Source organism: Ornithorhynchus anatinus, chromosome 4 (assembly GCF_004115215.2).
Source record: "Ornithorhynchus anatinus isolate Pmale09 chromosome 4, mOrnAna1.pri.v4, whole genome shotgun sequence".
Lineage (NCBI taxonomy): Eukaryota > Metazoa > Chordata > Mammalia > Monotremata > Ornithorhynchidae > Ornithorhynchus > Ornithorhynchus anatinus.
Genome location: NC_041731.1, coordinates 34,199,685 through 34,215,414, shown reverse-complemented (window position 1 = coordinate 34,215,414; position 15,730 = coordinate 34,199,685). Strand labels below are relative to the sequence as shown.

The following is a 15,730-nucleotide window of genomic DNA, read 5'->3' as shown; positions in this document are numbered from 1 at the left end:
AGACCCCACCCCCAATCCCTGGGTCACCAACGGCCCTGCCCTTTCCTAGGGACAAATCCATCCTCCAAAGTCCAGGCAGCCCAGAGCCCTAATGGTGAGGAGACCTGGGGCAGAGTAATTCTGAGAATAAGCAGGAAAGCCACATAAGAGATGGGCATTAGTTCATCTGGTTACTATCGTAGTGCTATTTGATCTCAAAACTCCCCCTCCCCTGTCAAACAACGACTCAGATTGTCCTACAGAGCAGTTTCCTTTATCATATCTGAGACCTCATTCGGCCGTGCCCTTGGGTGATAGGAGGACAGAAGGGAATCCCGAAGCCACCTTAAAATGTGGGTGCTGCTCATCCTTCCTCCCACCGGCTCGTTCCTCTGCTGGCAAGCCGCCTCTCCATCCTCTCCCTCCTACCTTGATGGACCACAGGCCTGGATCCTGGGGCTTGACTGCCACCACCTTGGCTGAGTCGGGTATGCTGAGAAGCACCTTCAACCCCTCATCCTTCTGAATGATCCTTCCTGCAGAGGCACCTACAAGGTGAGAACGCCCCTCCCCCTGCTCCCTGCCCCTCACTCTATTCTCTAGGAAGTAGCCAGATTGGCCAGTCCACCCACCTTCTCTGACCCCGCAGGCCTTCTCCTCTCCCTTCACCCCACAAACACCCATGCCAGGGCTTGTAGTCAATGCAACAGCTGGAAACACGGGTGTCAATGACTAATCGCCAAACTAATTCTTTTCCCCTCTTCAAAGCCCTACTGAGAGCTCACCTCCTCCAAGAGGCCTTCCCAGACTGAGCTTCCCCTTTTCCCTCTGCTCCCTCTGCTGCCTCTCTGCCCCCCGCTTCACCTCCCCTCAGCTAAGCCCCCCTTTTCCCCCCACTTTCCCTCTGCTCCTCCCCCTCTCCCTTCCCCTCCCCACAGCACTGTACTCATCCGCTCAAGTGTATATATTTTCATTACCCTATTTATTTTGTTAATGAGATGTACATCAACTTGATTCTATTTATTGCTATTGTTTTTGTCTGTCTCCCCCGATTAGACTGTAAGCCCATCAATGGGCAGGGATTGTCTCTATCTGTTGCCGAATTGTACATTCCAAGCGCTTAGTATAGAGCTTTGCACATAGTAAGCGCTCAATAAATACTATTGAATGAACGAATAATCCATCTGAGGTTCCGGGCCTTCTCTGTTTCCAGATTTCCCTTCTGGATTCCCTTCATCCTCTCCCCACCACTAGGTTCAGTGCAAAGTAGCGCAGCCACACTGAGCTCAAGGTGAAGGAAGGGTGACCGTCCGCTCGCCCGGGGGCGGGTACCTAATGGGTCTCTCACTTCGATTTCAGGGCCAGGCCCACTCAGGGAGATGGTGACCTCCTTCAGGCTGGGGTCAAAGGGGATCCTCCAGGTGTGCTCTCCTTCGTGTTCATGGTCAGTAGAGAGCAGGTGGACTTTGGAGGCCTGAACCGCTTCCTCTACCCACTTCAGAACCTGGCGGGGAAGAGGGAAGGAAAAAAACCTGCATGGAGGGCTGCTGGAAAGATAGCCCTCTACAATGTAAGCTTTTTTTGTTGTTTTTTTTTTTGGTGTTTGTTAAGTACTTACTATGTGCCAGGAATTGTACAAAGCACTGGGATAGATACAAGGTAATCAGGTAGGACACGGTTCTTCTCCCACAGTCCTTATTTTATAGGAATTGGGGGCCAGGAAAGTTAAATGTCTTGCCCAAGATCACACAGCAGACAAGTGGTAGACACAGGATTAGAAACCAGGTCCTCATAATAATAATAATAACAATAATGATTGCGGCATCTGTTAGGCACTTACTATGTGTCAGGCACTGTACTAAGCACTGGGGTAGATACAAGCTAATCAGGTTGGACACAGTCCCTGTCACACATGAGGCTTACAGTTTCAATCCCCATTTTACAGATGAGGTAACTGAGATATAGAGAAGTGAAGTGACTTGCCCAAGACCACACAGCAGACAAGTGGCAGAGTTGGGTTTAAAACCCAAGACTTTCTGACTCTCAGGACTGTGATCTACCCTTTACACTGACTTCCATGCCTGTGGGGAGGGAATGTCTTTCAGTCTTTCTCCTTTCTCCTTCTCTCATTAATTGTTTTCACCTTCCAACACCTCTCCAACCACCTCCCTCCCCCCCTTGCTTTTTTTTCCCCGCCTCCATGAATCCATCTGACTTCCTTAATGGACACAATTCTGGGATTCAGTTTCAGAGCAGGTGACTATGATGAGACACAAAAAGAAATAACCACGAGCCCCGACAAGCTGGGTGTACCATAAGAATGCAAGCTATTTAGAGGTAATTGCAAGCATGTTATTTCAGGCAAATTGGGTATTTTTTTTAGGATAAATAGAGTTACTCGTGGGAGTGGCTGGCAGCCCAAGGTGGGATGGAGAGGGAGAGAGAGAGAGAGAGAGAGAGAGAGAGAGAGAGAGAGAGAGAAAAAAAGAGAGAGAGAGAGAGAGAGAGAGAGAGAGAGAAAGGAAGGAAGGAAGGAAGGAAGGAAGGAAGGAAGGAAGGAAGGAAGGAAGGAAGGAAGGAAGGAAGGAAGGAAGGAAGGAAGGAAGGAAGGAAGGAAGGAAGAAAGAAAAGAAAAGAAAAGAAAAGAAAAGAAAAGAAATAACGAGGAAGAATTCAGCCACCACCAAGCCCCCTGTTCCCAGCTTGTAATGCAGGTTCAACTCTTTCAGGGAAACAGGGTGGCCTTTAGCCAATGGAGCCCACCAAGGGAAATTCCAGACCAACATTTACGTTGTTCTTAAGCACCAATGTAAGAAACATAAAAATGCACTGATCTGCAGAACCTTGCATGGAAGTCCAGAGAGCACAGAGGTGAAAGAAGCTTTTTTAACAAAACTAAATATTTATTCTGTCCTCTCCCGATGTCTTCCAGATGTGAAGGGAGATGAGAAGATGGGTGGAAGAAAGAGAGGGCTAGCCATGGGAAGAAGCAGGATGCTTTGGGGGAACCCATCAAACACATGAATTTACTGATATTAAAGGATTTAGGGAATTTGATGCAGTCATTGCCGCCAGATGGCTCCCAGTCAGCTTAAATGATTATTCTGCAGCTTGCCTTAGGGAGTTTGGAAATGAGGGCTGGAGAAGAGGTAAAGGGAAGTGGATGGAGGCATCCAGAGTGACGGAACAAAGTAGCTTCTCGGACCTCACATGACAGACAAGCTGGGAGGTCTCGGCAATTTGTCCCTTGACAACCAGAAAAATCTCCTCCAGGTGGCTTTCCTGAGCTGACCATGGTGGCCACTGGGAAAGCCTAAGGGTGAGGTCAGGAGTACAAGGGACGCCATATTGACCATACGAAAACTCTCAGCCTCTTCTGGCTTCTAAATTCTCTCTACCTGCCAGGAGTTAGGGCCCCCAAAAGGGTTAATGTCAAAAAGGGTCCCAGCCACACCCCCACGTGTCACAGATTCCATTGCTAAATTTCTGGGCTAGCCTGGATCCTCTGGCAGAGGATCTCCAGTCTACCCTAGTCTACCCCAGATGAGCTATGGAGGAAGTGTTTCCAGGAAGAGAAGAAAAATTCCTGGACCCTGTTGAAAACAGGAGTTGTGCAGTCCCGGTGGTGACTCCAGCCTACCTGATCCCATTAAGAAAGTAATCAGTCAGGCAATCAGTGGTATTTATTGAGCGCTTACTATGCACAGTGCACTGTACTAAATGCTTGGGAAAGTACAACAGAATTGGCAATCACATTCCCTGCCCGTAATGAGCTTATAATCTAGAGGGGGAGACATTAACATGAATAAGTAATTTTAATATGTAATTTAAAGGTATGTACATAAATGCTATGGGGTTGAGGCGAGTATCAAATGTCCAGAGATCACAGACTGAAGCGGATAGATGCACAGCTGGGGAAAAGATGACTTAATCAGAAAAAGCCTCTGGAGGAGATGTGACCTTAACAATGCTATAAAGGTGGAGAGAAGGGTGGTCTGGCGAATACTGAGGGGGAAGGAGTTCCAGGCTAGGGGGAGGATGTGGTGAGATAGATGAGATTGGGGCACAATGCCTGAGCTGGTGCAAGAGGAGCAGAGTGTGCGGGCTGGGGTGTAGTAAGAGATCAGTGAGGTGAGGTAAGAGGGGAGAGCTGAATGAGTCCTTTAAAGCCTGTGGTAAAGAGTTTCTTTTGATGCAGAGGTGGAAGGCAGCCATTCGAGGTTCTTGAGAGGTGGGGAGACATGGACTGAACATTTTTGATAATAAATGATCCAAGCAGCAGAGAGGACTGGAGTGGGGAGAGACAGGAGGCAGGGAGGTCAGCGAGGAGGCAGATACAGAGTCAAGTTGGGATACGAAAAGTAATTAGATCAGCATGGATGGATAGGAAAGGCTGAATTTTAGCAATGTTGTGAAGGTAGAAGCAACAGGATTTGGTGACAGATTGATATGGGGGTGGAATGAAATGAGTTGAGGACAATGCCAAGGTTACAGGCTTGTAAGATAGGGAAGATAGTGGTGGTATCTACAGTGATGGGAAAGACAGGAGGACAGGGTTTAGGTGGGAAGATAAGGACTTTAGTTTTGGTTATGTTAAGTTGGAGGTGGCGCAAGACATCCATGAAAACTCCTTGAGGGCAGGAATCTTGTCTATCCACTGTATTGTTTTACCTCTTCCTCTCCAACCAAACTTGCACCACAATGATCCTAGCACTTATTCTGCCTTGACTACTGTATCAGCCTTCTCACTGACTTCTCCGCTTCTTGTCTCTCTCCTCTCCAGTCCACACTCTGCTGCCCAGATCATTTTTCTAAAAAAAGCCTCAGTCTCCCCTCTTCTCAAAAGCCTCCAACGGTTGCCCAGCCATGACTGCATCCAACCAAAACTCCTTATAATTGGATTTTTTTAATGGTATTTGTTAAGCACTTTCTATGTGCCAGGCACTGTTCTGAGTGCCGGGGTAGGTACAAGGTAATCAGGTTGGACACAGTCCAGGTCCTACATGGGGCTCACAGTTGTAATCCCCATTTTATAGATGAAGTAACTGAGTCACAGAAAAGTTAAGTGACTTGCCCAAGGTCCCGCAACAGACAAGTGGCAGAGCTGGGATTAGAACGCAGTTCCCTCTGACTCCCAGGTCCGTGTTCTATTCGTTAAGCCATGCTGCTTCTCAAAGCACTCATTTTGCTCTCCCACTCCTTCCTTTCCGCACAGATCTACTACAACCCAACCTGCACACTTGACTCTTCTATCACCAACTTCTCGCTGTTCTTAATGTCATCTTTCTCACCTCTGATCCTTTTTCCACTTCCTCTCTCTGGCTTGGAACTCCTTCCCCCTTCTTATCCACCAGACCACCCCTCTCCTCCTCTTCAAAGCCTTACTAAAATCACATCTCCTTTAAGAGGCCTTCCCAAGCGAAGCTCTCATTTCCCTCAGCCCTCCCTTCTACATTACCTATTCGCCTGGATCTGTTCCCCTTAAACAATTTGCTATTTAACCCTCCTCTAGCCCCACAGCTCTCATTAACATATCCATCTGTAATATATTTTAATGGCTGTCTCCCAGTCTAGACTGTAAACTCCTTGTGAGTTAGGATCATCTACACCTATTCTTTTGAATTGTGATTTTCTAAGTGTTTAGTACAGGGATCTGCACCCAGTAAGCACTGGATAAGTACCACTGATTGATTGATGTAAAGATGTTCCTCTAACCATGTGCCATCCCCCTTCTCCCTAAGGCAAAACTCTAGTTATAATAGTAACAATAGCAACAGTATTTATTGAGCACTTACTGGGCACAGAGCATTACACTAAGCACTGGGAAAAGGTGCTAAGTGCTGGAAAGAACAGTGGATGGGGAAGCAGCGTGGCTCAGTGGAAAGAGCCTGGGCTTCGGAGTCAGAGGTCATGGGTTCGACTCCCAGCTCTGCCACTTGTCAGCTGTGTGACTGTGGGCGAGTCACTTAATTTCTCTGTGCCTCAATTACCTCATCTGTAAAATGGGGATTAGGATTGTGAGCCTCACGTGGGACAACCTGATTACCCCGTATCTACCCCAGCGCTTAGAACGGCGCTCGGCACATAGTAAGCGCTTAACAAATACCAACATTATTAACCAACATTATTATTAGTCATGGCCCTCAAAGGGCTCCCATCTAAGTAAGCTCCTGACAACCAAGGAAGTCTTTAGTATCCCACAAGGCTGACATCAGCAGTGTTTCCAATTCCAGGGAGATGCTACAGGCTTTCATCTCTCTTCACCTCCCCAGGGCCCAGTCTACACAAGGCCAAGATCTTCTCTTATTCCCTGTCTCCGTTTGTGGTTTTTAAAGAACGTGTGACATTCACAGGGCATCTTTATTAGCAAAAGTCACTCCATTTGGGATCCTGGTTAATTACTGCTGTCATTTTGGGGCTCTGATCTCATTTCAGTTTCAGCCCTGGAGAAGAGTGGAAGTCAAAAATGAAATCCTACTGCAGATAACTAGAAAATTCAACTGCTCAAAATAGGAGTGAAGAACTTGGCCTAGTGGATAGATCACAGTTCTGGGAGTCAGAAGGATTTGAGTTCTGTCACTTGTCTGCTGTGTGACCCTGGGCAAGTTGCTTCTCTTCTCTGGACTTCAGTTACCTCATCTTAAAATGGGGATTAAAACTGTGAGCCCCATGTGGGACCCAGACTGTGTCCAACCTGATTAGCTTGCATCTATTCCAGCACCTGGCCCAGAGTAAGTGCTTAACTAATACCATAAAAAAAAAAAGTAAACTCAACTCCAAACCCCACTTCCCATGAATTCTCACTCTCTCCTGCTCACACACACACATCTCTGAATGCACTGCCCTGTTCTCTCAGCAGCAGGTGCCATCAGAAGTCACAGGGCATTTTCATTTCCTCCATGCCAGGGGACAGGCTGCCTCTTCCTCCCCCAAGCTTAGCTTTTTTCCCTCCAGGGCTGGTTGGGGTAATCGAGGAAACATTCCCCTTAAAAATCCAGGGAAGACAAGCCAGCCAGGTCTTCTCTTATTGGACTCACCTCGTTCACCTGCTGTTTATCCAGGTGGAACACCTGTCCGGAGCTGGTCGCAGCTATCTCCTCATAGGCCAGATACCCCGGGTGAGAGCGATCGCCACAGTCACCCGTGAGGACGAACACCACCTGAGGGAGGGAAGCACAGAGTGGGTCGGGGCCTCTCCCGGATGTCCCTGAGGGCCACTCCGCTCCGGGATGAAGCAGCGAGAGCCCCTAGCCCCATGGCTTCTTCCAACTCCTCAGACCCGACGGCTCTCCGATGGACCGGACCCACAAGAGATGCGGTCTCCCCCATCGAGCGAGCACCAGGGAGCCCCGGCGCCCAGCCAGGATGTCACAGAAACTGGACAGGGTCCAAACGCTCAACACTTCCAGAACTTGAGACAATGGGAAAAATAACATCTGAGGCTTAAGTACGAAAAGCAGCCCGATGCCAGGAAGAAGATGAATTGCACAAGCCTTGACATGGTGTAAAAGGAGTAGGGGTGGTGTGGTCTCTATCAAAAACGACTGTCTCTGCTGAGGGATGGGAACTGCCCCGGCTGGCTAGGCGCCGAGGCAGATGAGAACACTCTTGGACGGGGCCGGGGCCGGTTTTTGCGTGCTGGCGGGCCTATGCGCCGGTGGGGCCGGGCCAAAGATTGTCTAAGAAAGGAAACTGGCAGCTTGCGCGCATCTCTCCCAGGCAGCGCGGGTGCTGCGGATTTGCTTGCGTTCTCTCACCCGGTGTCTCCGAGGATTCAGGGAGCGGCTGATGGAGAGCCACTGGTCCATGATATACGAAACTGTTACCTTTCCCCGAACCCCTCCACACTACCTCCTCCCGCAACCCCGACCCGCACCAGGATGGAAACTTCCGGAAGCCCGCCTGGAAGGGATCCGCTGCCACGCTCACCTGAGACTGTTTGCGCTGAAGCAGGCGCAACACCTCCTGCTTCTGATGGTGGTCCTTCGCCCGGGCGTCAGAGAACACATAGATGAAGGAGCCGGGGTTGGAGATTTCCACCGCCACCTTGATGGCGCCCACGCTCATCTCTGGACAGTCTCCTCCACCCTGAAGTGCAAACGGGGGGATAATCCAATCACACCGGGCGCCACTGGAGCAGAACTTGAGGGGCTGTAGGATGGAGTTGGGGGAGGGATCACATGGTTGGGGTCATGCGAAGGGGAGGGAGGACTTGCCTTGAGAAGAGGAGGCTCTCGAGGGGACATGGGAGAAACAAGAGTTACTTCACCTGGACATAGAGTTCTCTCAGCTCTCGCTGGAACACCTGAGGATCGGCCGTGAGCGTCACAGGTCCAATGTCTGTCAAAGAAACCGAAATGGGAGAGATCTGCTCTGCCTAGCCCAGACGAAGGGTAATGCTCACTTCAGTAATAATAACTGTGGTGTTTGCTAAACGTTCACTATGAGTCAGGCATCCTACTAAGCACTGGGGTGGATACAAGCAAATCGGGTTGGACAGAATCCCCGTCCCATGTGGTGCTCACAGTCTCAATCTCCATTTTCATAGGTGAGGTAACTGCGGCCCAGAGGAGTGAAGTCACTTGCCCAAGGTCACACAGCAGACGAGTGGCAAAGCTGGGATTAGAACCCAAGACCTTCTGAATCCCAGGCCCATGCTCTATCTGCGACACCATGCTGTTTCTCCAAATGGGATGGGGTAGGAGGCCATGAGTGGCCTCAGTAACTGGCATCAATGCTCATTCATTCATTCCTTCATTCCTTCAATTACATTTATTGAGCCTTACTGTGTGCAGAGCACTGTACTGAGGGCACGGAGGGGTATAATACAACAAGAGAGGGCCACAAGCAAGATCCTGGCTGCAGGCCGGCTTTCTCTCAAGCTCCCCCCAGGATTTAAACGGGAGATCCAGGACCCTCAGGGCACACTGAAGCCCAGGCCAGTTCTGGCTCTTGGACCAGAAACCCGCTTCCCACACTACAGCCGGGGAGGCTCGTTTCCACCATTTTGCCTAGACAGGGAGACTTCCCCTGGCTCCGGTAGGCAGCAGGCCGATGGTTACAGTGTACTCTCCCCAGGGTTTAGCACAGTGCTGTGCACACGGTAAGCATTCAATAAATACCAATGATTGAGTGATGTGCTCTGTAAGCAACCAAGAGCACATCCTCTTGGGGACCCGGCCCAGTGAGGCGCTGCCTAAAGTCATTGCCGAGAGCTGACAGGTGTGAGACGGTGGTGACCAGCGCACCCCTGGAGGGACCATCTGTTCATTTTCGGCAGTTTCCCTGCTCTGCATGAGTTAATCTGTGCTACTATTGGGGTCCGACGTTGGCAGGAGCGTTATTGTAAGGAAATAAATTCCCCGCTTGGCTGCTCTTAAATTGGGTTCTGACACCAGGCAGAAAATGAAAAGATGTTCTCAGCCCCTGCCCGTCCCATGAGCCTCCGCCCCAGATTCCTCCACGGTGCCATCACTTTAGCACAGGAATGAAAGCAGTGAAAAAGCTGCTTCTTTCTTCTATCAAAAGACACATCTGGGGCAGTTAGAAAGGAAGAAGAACAATTGTGTCCCGTGTTAAGGGCAGATTGGGGGGGTTCTTAATTGTACTGGGAGTTGGTAAACCCGGAAGCTGGTCGTTGCTCTGCCTTTAAGGTTAAGTCAATTTCTTCACCTGGAAAATGCAGATAAAAGCCTCCAGCTTCCGGGAGGACTTAAGAGATGTTTTTGAAAATTTCCATAAATGTTTTGAACTCCAAAGAGACGGAAGCATGAACCTGCCAATCAGTACCGGCTGTTAAAAGCCCCAAGATATGTTAGAAAAATCGGAAATAATAATGTTGGTATTTGTTAAGCGCTTACTATGTGCCGAGCACTGTTCTAAGCGCTGGGGTAGACATAGGGGAATCAGGTTGTTCCACGTGGGGCTCACAGTCTTAATCCCCATTTTACAGATGAGGGAACTGAGGCACAGAGAAGTGAAGTGACTTGCCCACAGTCACACAGCCGACAAGTGGCAGAGCTGGGACTCGAACTCATGAGCCCTGACTCCAAAGCCCATGGTCTTTCCACTGAGCCACGCTGCTTCTCCTCTCTGGAAACAAAAGCTTCCAGAGGCTCTCTTCCTTTTCTAGGTATTCAAGGACCTAGAATACTCAAGGGCCAAGAGAAACAGCATGACATCGTGGATAGAACACAGCCTGGGACCAGAAGGACTTGGGTTCTAATCCTGTCTCTGCCACTTGTCTGCTGTTTGACCTTGGGCAAGTCAGTTAACTTCTCTGGGGCTTGATTATCTCATCTGTAAAATGGGAATTAATACTGTGAGCTCTATGTGGTACCTGGACTGTGTCCAACCTGATTAACTTGCATCCACCCCGGCGCTTAGGTCAGTACCTAGCACATAATCAGCACTTAACGAATAGCATAAAACAGGACAGAGTTTAGACAAAGAACGTGAGCCACACCCTGCCTTTAAAATCCTGGAAGAAACCTGACTTAAAGGCCCCAGCAGTGTTTATTCGAACCTATAAACCATCTTTCCCCTCTCATGACTGAATTCCCTCATCTGAAGCCTGCAGATGTATTGGCATTAATTGAAATAAAAACCTATTTACATTTGCTTTTTAAATTTATTTTTGGTGGTCAAGCGTGCACAGTTTCACCCACATGCTTCCAATGCTTCCAGCTCTTCAGTGGAAAGCAGATTTCTAAATCCAAGGAAGTTAGTTTCTTTGAATTCGAACCAGGGGCCAAGAAGGAGAGTTCGGGGGTTTACTCTTGGCCTCAACTTTGGATCGGAGTAAAACCTGGGGCAAGCCAACATACTCCCTCCCAGCCCGTTCCTGCCCTTCATAGAGACAACCCCGACTCGGACAACGCGTGGGCAGAAGAGCGGAGTGTTTTCTCCATTCCTCATAGTGGGGGCGTGGAAGCCCGGGACCCGGGGAATCCCATTAACGTTCAGGCTGGCTTTCTGGGCCGCCCACAGGAAGGGGTTTCCTAAATGCTGCAGAGCGGGGGCGACGGCAGAGACACTGAGCCCAGGTGTGGACGCCTGCCGGGAAAACCTCCCGCCAGCAAATACCCTTGTGATTGACTTTCCAATCCCTCAACAGTCAGTCAAGGCAAGAGTGAGGCAATCTGGGATCTGAACTGATCCAGAAAGCATATGGTGAAGCGGTCTCGGGGGGGACGACTCTCCTCCGAGATGTCTTCTTCCCTCCCAACTCCCAACAGCCCTTGCCACCAACATCTGGCAAGCAACATGGAGAAGCAGCTTGGCCTAGAGGATAGAGAATGGGCCTGGAATGGGCCCAGGAGAAGGACCTGGGTTCTAAACCAGGCTTCCCCACTTTACTTTGTGACCTTGGACAAATCACTTCACTTCTCTGTGCCTCAGTTCCCTCATCTGTAAAATGGGGATTAAGATCGTGAGCCCCATGTGGGACCTGGACAGTGTCCATTCTGATTAATTTTTATCTACCCCGGTGCTTAGAATGGTGCCTGGCACACAATAAGCACTTAACATATTTCATTTTTTTAAAAAATCCCCTTCCCCAAGACTCCAGGTTGCCTGTCCCTCCACCCCTTCAGTAGTAGACATTAGTCAGTGTCCAATACTGACTAATTTGTATCTACCCCAGTGCTTAGAACAGTGCCTGGCACATAATAATAATAATAATGATAATGTTGGTATTTGTTAAGCGCTTACTATGTGCCGAGCACTGTTCTAAGCGCTGGGGTAGACACAAGGGAATCAGCTTGTCCCACGTGGGGCTCACAGTCTTAATCCCCATTTTACAGGTGAGGTAACTGAGGCACCGAGAAGTTAAGTGACTTGCCCAAAGTCACACAGCTGCCAAGTGACCGAGCCGGGATTCGAACCCATGACCCCTGACTCCAAAGCCCGTGCTCTTTCCACTGAGCCACGCTGCACCTTAACAAATACCATTTAAAAAAAAACAAAATCGCCTTCCCCAAGACTTCAGGACACTTATACCTCTCCACGGCTGGCTTATTTAGCAAGGTGGAAACTACCTTTATCGGAGGTCACTCATCCAGAGGCATAAACACCACAGGACTCTCATTGCATATCCCACCCTCTGGGCAGATATGAACTTCAAAGCCCTGGGCCAACCAGCAACTCCTAGACCCAATGGAGCTTTGCTTCCAAGAACCCTCCCGACCCCATCCTTGTCCATCAGCACTCAGACTGCACAACTCCCTGATACAGCCAAGTCATCCTCCTGTTCTCACATTCACCCTAGGAGTAGCTGCTGTGTGAAGGGAAAACCAGCTGTTCTCTTAGTTACAAAAGACAGAAACATCCCTGCAGACCACATCACAGCAAGAGAGCCACGGGCTATTTTTGGGACTCCAGACCTCAGACTCATCCCTCCTCCCCACCCGCCACCCCCACCCTGATCCTCTACCTCTATTTGCTTCCCTCCGACCTATGATTTTTTCCTTCGAGTTTGCCCTATTTCTCTGTCTAAATGAATTTTCCTCCTTCTCCGCTTTTCAATCTCTAAAATCATATGGTTCCTGGGCTTTTTAACACTGTCCTCCAGTCAACATGCTATTTGGTCCAGGGTGTTGCAGCTTCTGCACCGGCTGGTCTTAACAGCAACATCCCCACACTGCAAACCTATTTATTGAGTGCTTACTGTGTGCAGAACACCGTACCAAGTTCTTGGCAGAGTAATAATAATATTGATAACTGTGGTGTTTGTTAAGCACTTACTATGTGCCAAGCACTCTGCTAAGTGCTGGTTTAGGTACAAAATAAGTGGGTTGGACACAGTTCCTGTCCCACATAGGGCTCACAGTCTTTATCCCCATTTTACAGATGAGACACAGAGAAGTGAAGCCCAAAGTCACATAGCAGACAAGTGGCGAAACCAGGATTAGAACCCAGGTCCTGATGACTCCCAGGCTTGTGCTCTATCCACTAGGCACACCGCTTCTCTAATACAACAGAGTCGGTAGACCTGTTCCCTGATCACGACAAGCTTATGGTCTGGAGGGATGTCTAGAAAAGCCAAGAGCGGTGACCTGGGAACCAGGAGATGCGAAGAATTATTTTCTTACATGAAGTGGTGACTTCCTCATCCTTATTTTATTAAAGGAGATTGTATAATAACAATAACACATATGAAATTTCCTAAGAACATCATGAACCTCCATAAATTGATAAGCACGTAAACACACACACACACAGAGTATGTGAGTTGGTAAACCCTCCCTACAAATGGTTTATTGAGGTCAAAGAATAATTTACCTGAAGTATCAGGACAGAGTTTCCCCAATATAAGGGAAAGAAAGAAGAATTTGTGGATTGAGGTGAGATTGGGTGAGGCTTCAGAGCCCAGAGATGCCATGAAGGAAGAGTGGGTGAGGAGCAGGACTGGGAAATACATTCTGAGGTGTTGGAAGATAGAGAAGGAAGATCAGGGGCCTAGAAAATCAATCAGTTGTATTTATTGAGCTCTTACTTTGTGCAGAGCACTGTTCTAAGCACTTGGGGGAGTACAATTTAACAGAGTTGGTAGACTTGTTCCCTGCCCACAATGAGCTTAAAGTCCAGAGGGGAAGACAGACATTAATATCAATAAATTGCAGGCATGTACATAAATCATGGACCAGCAACAGTGGAAGTAGGGAGAGGAGAGTCTCTGAAATGAAGTTGAAAGATGAGGTGAGCGTAGAGCTTGAGAAACTCTCGTTTAAACTGCACCACCCTCAGCCCACAACAATTCAGGGCAGAAAGCTGACACTCTTTGCCCCACAGATTACACCCACCTGCCCACCTGGTGCAGTGTAAACCTTACTGTTTTGTCCTTTCAAAGGGCACTGCACCAACTGATGCCAAAGGATATCCCCTGTTCTTGAGCCACTGGACAAGTCTCTTCTCCAATGCCCCGGGGGGGGGGGGGGGGGGGGGGGGGGGGGGGGGTTGAGAGTTCAGCTCCAGTTTAGCCTCCTCCAGCCTTGCTCAAACCTGAAAAGTTCTGTCTGGTCTCAATCTCTACCAGAGGATTTGGGGCATCCTGGTAAGTGAGGGATGGGGCCAGGGTGCCATCTGGACATTTGCCCTCCCCCTCATAATGTAGGGGGGCCACTGACCACACCAGAGAATACCCAACACTCCTTTGCTCAGGTTACCTTGCCAGGTCCCTATGAACCCGGAGTGGTGGAGGGGGGGCGGGGGGCGTTTCTGAGCCAAGAGACTTGGTGGCCCGAGCCAAGGCTGAGGGAGGTTGGACACTGAAATTAAAAATTCCAGACATAGAAATAACTGCGGCATTATCCAGACCAGACAAGTGGCCATCTTATCAAGCTCCCGCCTCAGAACTGGTCCCCGGGAGGTTTTGCCTGTCAGGACATCAACACCTTCCCCACAGGCCCTTGGGAATTCAAGCTTAACCAAGGTCTCTGAGGCTGCCCAGGCAGCTCCTCACACCGCCAGCTTGACCTCCCTGGATCATGCCAACAGAGCATTGGAGGAAAGGGAAAAAGCCATGTTTCTTCAAGAAACAGAAAAAATGCCAGGCCGGGAGGCACTGTGGGAGAATGAGGAAGGTGGCTAGCCTCAAAGTAGAACTTCCTGAGTGCATCAGTGCTCCTACCCGGGTTCTTCCTCTCACTGGAGCCATAGCATAGGATCCCTTCACTCCAGAATTATACGGTCACGTGAGCCGATACAAAAGTGAAGGTGTCCAGGAGGCGGGGAAGGGGAGAGACCAGTCGAGGACTGTGACGCCAGCTGGGGTTCCACCCGGGAATACACAGGTCCCCACAACCAGCGCAGGAGGCGGGGTCCTGGTGGAGCTAAGCGGGGCAGAGAGGTGTTCTAAGGGGGGTGACGGAAAGGCGCGTACCTGGGTCGTGGAAAGGCACCAGCACGTAATTGCCGATGGCCCGGTTCTGCCGGCTGAGGCTGCGCTCGAGGATCTTGGTGGCGCCCTCGACGACCTGCATCAGGTCGTCCCACATGGAGCCGGTCACGTCGAAGACGAAAGCCAGGGTGGCGGCCCCGGCTGGGGGCAGCCCGGGATCCCCAAGGCTCTGGGGGGCCAGCAGCAGCAGCAGCAGCAGCGGGCCCAGGAACAGGGTTCTTGAACTCATGGCTTCGGAGAGGCCTGAGGGAGGTGGACGGTGGGTGTGAGACCTACCTACTGATGGGAACTGTGCAAAGCCCAACCCACCCTCCGTTTGGCTCCGCCGGGCCATCAGGTGGGGGGAGGAGGGGGAACGTTACAGCGGTTTCTGGGGTGTGGTGGAGAGGAGAGAGTTTCTAGGGTCGCTTCCCCAGAGCTCTCAGCTCCCCAGCCCGGCTCTCTCAGGATTCCCCTCCCGGCATCCTTCCTGCACCTGAAAAAGATACCCAAAGTAGCCTCGGCCCCCGCTCTCCCTGCCGGCCCAGTTGTTAGCAGAGAACAACCACCGGCAACTGCTTCAGCCCGCAGATAACTAACTTCCCCACCTCAGGGCTGCAACTTCTGCAAGCGGGAAAGGGGCTCTCTCAGCAGAGTCCCCTGGTGAGGAGCTGGGTGAGGAGGCAGGGCCTAAAACCCACCCCCATCCAGGGTCAGAAGACTCCCTCCTCCCATTTCACGCCCGCCTTCCTCCCCACCCATGACTCAAACTTTCCCTTCTCCACTCGTTCCTCGATAGGGGGAGGTTAGGGGAGGACACTGGGCTGACAGCTGAAGGGAGATGGAGAGCGAGCCAAGGAGGGAAGAGTGGGA

At 50.2% G+C, this 15,730-nt stretch overlaps 1 protein-coding gene across 1 annotated transcript in view; it reads right to left on the bottom strand.

Moving 5' to 3' along the window:
• HMCN2 (hemicentin 2) overlaps window positions 1–15,343 on the bottom strand; it is a 138,387-nt gene extending 123,044 nt beyond the window's left edge. Inside the window, exons 1-6 of the mRNA XM_039911770.1 lie at window positions 14,861–15,343; window positions 8,249–8,319; window positions 7,909–8,067; window positions 7,017–7,139; window positions 1,312–1,483; window positions 409–515 (exon numbers count right to left, since the gene is read on the bottom strand). Of these exons, the coding sequence (XP_039767704.1) occupies window positions 409–515; window positions 1,312–1,483; window positions 7,017–7,139; window positions 7,909–8,067; window positions 8,249–8,319; window positions 14,861–15,212 (984 nt within the window). The 5' untranslated portion in view covers window positions 15,213–15,343. The remainder of the gene's footprint in view (window positions 1–408; window positions 516–1,311; window positions 1,484–7,016; window positions 7,140–7,908; window positions 8,068–8,248; window positions 8,320–14,860) is intronic.
• Window positions 15,344–15,730: the final 387 nt, after the last annotated feature.